Raw genomic sequence first — 7,714 nt, 5'->3', positions numbered from 1 at the left:
TTGTCAATTTGTAAAGCCTCTTTATATATTAAGAATACCATGCCTTCACCATAAATCATGCAAACATTCTTCCTGGTTTGTCTTTGTACTTTTAATTTTATTTTGCTTTATTTTTAGATAGAAAGTTTAACAGTTTTACGTAGTCAAATATGCCAGTATTTTTATTTTGTGGATTGAGTCATTGGTGTATGTTTAGAAAGGAACTCTCTACCTCAAAAACAGATACTTTTCACTTGCATTTTATTCTAGTTCATTTATGGTTCCTTATTGGACTTGTTCGTCTTGTTCTTGTTGTTCTTATTGTTCTTTTTCTTCATCATCTTTTAAAATACATAGCTTATTCTTTCAGGTAAAACTTTCAATGTAAGGAGTGAAATACAATCTAGCTCAAATGAATTTAATAATTTTATATCAGTACCTTTACTAAAAACTCCCTTATTTTCCCCATTAATATGAAATGTTATGTACCTCCTATATCTCTATATCAATCTGTCTGCCTATAATTAGTTCTGTTTCTGGACTTCTTGGTCTGCTGTCTTTAGCTGCCTATTCCTGTATCAGTAATATATAATAGGCAACAACTGTTGAGCACTTACTGTGTTGCCAGGCTGTTCTAAGGCTTTCTATATATTACTTCCTTGGTCCTCACATCGACTCCATGCGGAGGAAGATTTACCATGAAACTAATGATGCTTAAGCTTTAGGGCCCTTCAGTTGCACATATGTGTCCTAAGGCCCTGGGACGGCCCCTAGCAATATATTCACACCATGTTGTATTTTTGTAAAATTTGCAAAATAGGATATTTCAACAGTAGTTGATTCAGAGTGTTGCTTCTGACAAATCTTCCGTCATAATTTCCCTATGTCATTGGAGTATCCTCTGACGTTAGGGAGAAGCCGAGTTAGGGATATATTCAGCTAGGTTAGCAGGATATCCTTCTGTGGTTACTAGTCACTCGTGCTAGATGTACATTGTGGGAAAGCCTTCCAGGAACACTCCCACCACCTACTGTGCTGACCTAGCCAGCATCATGACACAAAGGTCGTGACACGGGGCCAGAACTCATCACAATAGAAACGGATCCTCTGAGACCCAGCCCCAGAGCGTGTGAGCAGTGGAGAAAAATAAGTTTACAAATACAGCTCGTCTGGAAAATTCTTCCAATCCATCAAAGTATAAATTTGTAAATAGAGGATTTGGTTCTCATTAACACTTGGTCAAAAAAGAAGTCTTCTCCTATCAGAAATATTCTTGATAATTCATCGATTACAACAATAGATAATCATACTTTTTTAAGACAGGAATCACCCAAAATAGAATTTTTCAAAATTCCTGTGTTTGTAGAGCAAGAATCTGTAGCAGTTCTAAAAATGTTTGTTATGGCTCATACAGAAAAGAAATATCAAGAGATTCCTAGATTTCAGAACAATCTTAAAAATATGCTATTTACCAGTAACAATTTCTGAAAATGAAGAAACTTCTCTAAACAACCAATGGTAATTTTTGGATCATGTTAGAAGAAAAACATAATTTTTCTATTCTCTCTCTAGAAAATGATATTCCAAAATTATTTTCATGTGAAGAGACAATCAAAGAGTATGAAGCCACAACTGCATGGAAAAAAAGTATTATAGAAGTGTTTCAGGCAGTTAATAAAAAAGATTGCTATTTTTAGAATTTGTGTTGTTTGTGATTTTTGTTAGCTTTTTAAAAATGTGTGACTTGTTATTATTTTTTCCTCATACTCTTCTAATTTTTCTAATAATTTCAAACATATAGAAAGGTTTGAAAGACTTATTCAATGAAGACCATATACCCCAATTTTCTAATTTTGAATTCTTTTTCTTAGAAAGTACTCCCCCCAGTTGTATAAGCTTCAGATCCGTAAAACCTGGATCCACTCCTGACTCTATGATATAGCTCTTATTATTATATAATTGTTATATAATATTAATAACAAATTTACAAATGAGAAAACTGAAGTAGAACAAGATCAAGGCCAACGGTTGATTAATACATTGACCCAGACAGTCTAGAAATTATAATGCCCTGTTAAATGTTGTATTATCTTAGCTTTATGGCTCATTTTCATTTTTTTTCTTATGTTCCTTTTTCACTGGGCAATATAACTTGAAGAGCTTTCCATATCAGTACATATAATACTATCTGCTTTTTAATGGCTATATAGTGTTCCATCATATGACTATACCATAATTTAACCAGTTCTCTCCTGATGGATATTCCAATATTTTATTTTATTTTATTTATTTTATTTTATTTTTTATTTTTTATTTTTTTTGAGACAGAGTCTCACTCTGTTGCCCTGGTTAGAGTGAGTGCCGTGGTGTTAGCCTAGCTCACAGCAACCTCAAACTCCTGGGCTCAAGCGATCCTACTGCCTCAGCCTCCCGAGTAGCTGGGACTACAGGCATGTGCCACCATGCCCAGCTAATTTTTTCTATATATTTTTAGTTGTCCGATTAATTTCTTTCTATTTTTGGTAGAGACGGGGTCTTGTTCTTGCTCTTGCTCAGGCTGGTCTGGAACTCCTGAGCTCAAACAATCTGCCCGCCTTGGCCTCCCAGAGTGCTAGGATTACAGGCGTGAGCCACCGCGCCCGGCCCCAATATTTTATTGTCACAAATAAAGCTGCAATTATATCCATGTACTTAGTCATCTCACAAATATATGAACATATTTGAATAGGACAAATACCCCAGAGGGAAACCACTGTGTCAAAGGATATACAGAGATGTCTTTTTGATACCTGGGCCAAGATGTCTATATTTGAGGTGATAATTGCCAGTACTATTTCTTTATATTGAATTACATTTGAATTACTTGGATAAATTTTACTTAGTTGTGGTTAATTATGGTTTTAATTAGTGCTAAATTTGAGTTGCTGTTACTTTGAAATTTTCATATTTTATTCATATATGAGATTGGCTGATAGTTTGCTTTCTGTGAGCTGTCTTGGTCAGGTTTCTTGGTTGTTGTTTTGTTTTGTTTTGTTTTCCTAATTTAACGTTTAATAAGTCTTGGCCAGGTTTTGAACTCCTGGTCTCAAGCATTTCCACCTCAGCTTCCCAAAGTGCTGGGATTGCAGGTGTGAGCCACCATGCCTGGCCAGGTTTCCTAGACTAGTACATTTCTTTAATATTTTCAAAGGTACCAATAGAGTTCTTCACATTTATATTTTTAATCTCCATAATTATGTTTATATATCCTTTCTTGTATCTAATTCTGTGTTTTTTCATTTTTTTCCCTTCATTAAACTAGGTAATACAGTATTCTACAGAGTACAGTCTATGGAGAGGCTGCATAAGAATACCTGGGCTGCATTTGCAATTACAAGTTCTCAGGCCCTACCTAGACCTACTGAATCAGAATCTCTAGGGGTGAGGTCAAATAATCTGTATTCTTAATTATACCCGGGATAAGTCCTATGTATTCTCACATTTGGGGGGAAAATGCACTTCTTGTTTACTTCTGATTTAAAAGAAACAAAAAAGTTTCTTTTTTGATGTCAAAGAATCTGCTTGGATTTGTTTTCCAGTTCCACAGAATTTCTGTTCTTAGAAAACTTAGAAACTAAGTAAATATTTAGCTATAAATATGTTACATATCTAAATATTTACACATCTACATATCTAGAAAGTAAGAAAACAGAAAAAAAGTTTTTTCCTTCAAATAGAAAAGCAAAATCATAATCATTCTGCTTTATATTTAATTCCTTTCTCTAGCTTTCCTTTGGTTTGTGTTGCTTTTTTTTTCTAACTCCTGGATAAGTTTGTTCAACGTTCACTAAGGACATATTATGTGACAGGTATTATACCAAGTGCTGAAATGTTTATTTATTTTTTATTATTTCCAGTTTGGTAAACGAAGTGGTTTTGGCTAAGCTTTAGCCTTAAGCTCAGCTTTTACTGCATTAGATACATTTTGATATGGGGTATCCTCATATTTTTGGCTATTAAATCATGATTTTATTGTTCGCTACCAGACAATGTGGCCTATACTATTTTTGCTCTGGTAACTTGAGGTTTTCCTTGAGATTTAAAATACAGTCAATTTTTGATGATGGATTGTATAACACATTTAAAAAAAATCCATGAGTCCACACTGATACTCAAAAAGAGAGAGGAGGAAGGAGGAAAAGGAAGAGAAGGGAGGGCTCTTCTTTACAGAATAATAAAGAGCCTCAGAGTATCACTCTTATGGATTACTTATTATAATAATTACACAGAAATCATACACCTTCACAATGGAGAAATCGGGCAGTCACAGCCTTGTCATCAAGCTTAGCATCACCAACTGTGGGACATCACGTGCCTTTTGAACTAAAGCAGTAAGAAGTACACAACATCACCTGCATCCTATTCTTGCCAAAAATGTTTAACCTGGACTGTCATCATGAAGCCACGTGGAAGCAATCAGGCAGATCCGGACTGTGGAGCACTCTACTCCACAGTCCCCCGGACTCTTCAAAGAACTCAACACAACCAACGGTACGTGAACATCAATTGGATCCTGGATTGGAAAAAAATCCTTTATGAAAGATATTTTTGAGACAATTGGGAAATTTAAATATGGACTATATTAAACGATAGTAGACATGCTAGATGATACGATGACATTATTAATTTTGCCAGGTGTGATAATGGTATCATTTGCAGCATAACGTCTTTGTCAGTAGGAGATGCCTGCTGAAGTATTAGGGACGCGGTTGCTCATCCTGTTTCAGTACCTTCCTCTTTAAGTTTCCCAAGGAAGTTGCCATTCTAAACGTCTAACAGCTGGAAGTCCCCTTTGGGGGGGCTTGACGGAGGGATTTTACAGGAGAAACCCTGGTTTACGGTTTACTTATGAAGATTACTTCGCACTTGTAATCTATAAGGCTTTGCGTTCAAAGAAGAGGTGTTTCCAGCTATACCTGTCTGGTTGAAAACTAGTTCCAGGGTTTTTCACCTTCCTCCTTTGACGGCTGACTTAACTCAGGACCTGCCTCGCCGCAGGGTGGAGGGCAGGCCTCTGTCCCCCAGCCGGGATGATCCTCATTGTCAAGACCGCCTGGGAAGGAGTAACACAGGTGACCGTGCTTTTTCCGTTGATTCTTTACTTCAGTGTAAGGACTGGAAAGTGCTCGAAGAGAAGGGGTAAGCAGGACGGGTTTCACATACAGGGGTGGAAGGAGCAGGAGGACGTGTCTCTGAGACACGGAAGCAGAGGGGCAGTCAGAGAGCAGACCTGGGGAGAGGTCGCCGGGCTGCCACGCCTCGCAGCTCTGCTCCTGGCATCTCCACAGAAGCAGCGCCCATCTGGAGCGGTGACCCGGCCACGCCCGAGGGACAGGGCTGTGAGGAGTCATGTCGTCCCCTCCTCGCACGCTCCTTTGGCCATTCCCTCTGGCCCCTTCCACTTCCAGGAGAGAAACTCCTCGGGAGAGGCGTGGGGACTGCACTCGTGGGGGCACTGGGCTGGTGACGAGGGGTCTGAGGGGAGGAAGAGGCAGGAGTTCGAGCCGCTCGCTGATCCGAGGCGGCGCCTGGGGGCTGGCGCCGGTGGGCCCGGCCGCAGAAGCTGCGCCTCCGGGAGCACGGGGCTCCGACGTGCTCCCCACGCCCCCGCCCTCCCGCCGCCCGGAGTCCTCGGAGCCCCACCTCGGCGGCGCCGCCTCGCCACCCAGCAGGGCGGGAGCGCGCGCCAGCAGGGCGGGGCCGGCGGAGGCGCGCGGCCTCCGGAAGCGCCTTTCCCGGAAGGCTGGGAGGCGGCGCCGGCCTCCGGGGGCGGCTTCGGTGATGGCGGCGGGGCGCTGGGAGCTCTCTCCCTAGCCCGGGGAGCCGCGCAGCTGGAGGATGGCCTCGCTCGGGCCGGCCGCAGCAGGGGAGCAGGCGCCGGGGACTGAGGCGGAACCGGGCCCCGCGGGGCCACCGCTGCCTCCATCGCCGTCCTCTCTGGGGCCCCTGCTCCCCCTGCAGCGGGAGCCGCTGTACAACTGGCAGGCGACCAAGGCGTCGCTGAAGGAGCGCTTCGCCTTCCTCTTCAACTCAGAGCTGCTGAGCGATGTGCGCTTCGTGCTGGGCAAGGGCCGCGGCGCCGCCGCCGCCGCCGGGGGCCCGCAGCGCATCCCCGCCCACCGTTTCGTGCTGGCGGCCGGCAGCGCCGTCTTCGACGCCATGTTCAACGGCGGCATGGCCACCACGTCGGCCGAGATCGAGCTGCCGGACGTGGAGCCCGCAGCCTTCCTGGCACTGCTGAGGTGAGCGGCGGGCGCGCGGCGCGGCCCGGCGGGAGGTGGCACCGGGGCCGGCCTGCCCCGGCTCCGCCACGACCTTGGGCCGGGCGCTCCTGACTCGCCCGGGCCTCAGTTTCCTCCCGAGCCAGGGATGCTCCGGCAGGTCGAAGTCAAACTGTGTAGGCCGGGACGGCCTACTGTCCTGCTTAAAGTGAATGTTCATGTCTCCATCCAGTTAGCGTGCGTTTTACCATTGAAAGGCGTTTTCACATTCCGATAGTGGATTGTCGCCCGGGCTCTGGAATTAGACAAGTGGCAAGAATAGAGGGCGAATCAGGTTGTGCTGTTTGCCCATTTGCACATTTTTATGCTTTTATTCGGGGGAGGAGAGTAGTTGAAAAGTCTTGCAGGACTGATGTTTTGGGGTTTGTTGTTAACTTTTTTTTTTCAGGAAGTAGTCAACTGTAGAAAACGGTTAGGTAAACAATGATAGGTCCACTTGATGAAATATAATGTGGTCTCTAAATATGATAACTCACAAAGACTAGGTAATGACATCGAAAATACTTATAATAAATAGAATTTGAAACCACCATGATTACAACTGTGAAAAGAAAGAATAAATATTGTATACTGAGAGACAAGGATAGAAGGAAACATGCCAAAATGCTAATAAGCACAAGCACATTGGAGTGGTTAGGTGAAAGTACCTTTTCTTCTTGTTTCCTGTATTTTTCATAATTTAGTTCAGTTACATTTATTACAGGGTGAAAAACAGCTCAAAAGCTAGGATCTAGGGTTTTTGGTTTGAAGTTGACCAGGAGGATTGGATATAGCTCATTTGGGTTTTTTAGACTAGAAGTGTTTTTCAGAATGTTCTGTGGGCCATCTGCATAGTAATCTCCTGGGGTGCTCGTTGAATTTGTAAATCTTTTCCACTCTCTGTACTGTATCATAATACCAATTTGGAGGTGAGACCTTGACAGCATTTTTAATACTCTCCTTCATTGATATTTATACCAGCTAAATTTGAGAGTCACTGATCTAAAAATATTGTTGGACAGCCTTTTCTTTTGAAAAAATGTTTAGATTGCTAAGATAAGAATGTAGAGGAAAAAAATGCATATTTCATATTTTCATTGAAGTTGCTAATCAGTCAATCCTTTCCCAACAACAGAAGTTAATTTTAGAGTCCTTAAAATGTACAGTGCAACTTGACTTCTCATTTTTAAATTTTCCGTGTATTTTATTTTCATGGTGTGTTTATCCTTCAGGTTCTGGTCATTGTTCTATTTTGAAATTGATATCTGGACTGGTTTCTAAACTTAGGTACTGGCTGGCTGTGAAACACAGATGTTGTATTTACCTAATGTTTGTGACAAAAAGATGTCTGATAGTACTTGCTGAGTTGGAAAAGCAGGTTAGCTTGTTCTTGCTTTTATTATGTTCACAACTTGAATAGTTAACATTACATAAAC

General features: G+C 42.1%; 1 protein-coding gene across 1 annotated transcript in view; it reads left to right on the top strand.

Moving 5' to 3' along the window:
- The first annotated feature begins 5,641 nt into the window (after positions 1-5,641).
- The window catches only part of BTBD1 (BTB (POZ) domain containing 1), a 73,595-nt gene continuing 71,522 nt past the window's right edge, over positions 5,642-7,714 (top strand). The window contains exon 1 of the mRNA XM_012656536.1: positions 5,642-6,260. Coding sequence (XP_012511990.1) covers positions 5,857-6,260 — 404 coding nt within the window. The 5' untranslated portion in view covers positions 5,642-5,856. The remainder of the gene's footprint in view (positions 6,261-7,714) is intronic.

The sequence above is a fragment of the Propithecus coquereli genome, unplaced genomic scaffold, assembly GCF_000956105.1.
Source record: "Propithecus coquereli isolate 6110/MARCELLA unplaced genomic scaffold, Pcoq_1.0 Scaffold507, whole genome shotgun sequence".
Taxonomy (NCBI): domain Eukaryota; kingdom Metazoa; phylum Chordata; class Mammalia; order Primates; family Indriidae; genus Propithecus; species Propithecus coquereli.
Note: the sequence above shows the minus strand (reverse complement) of the source record. Positions and strands in the feature narration are given on the sequence as shown.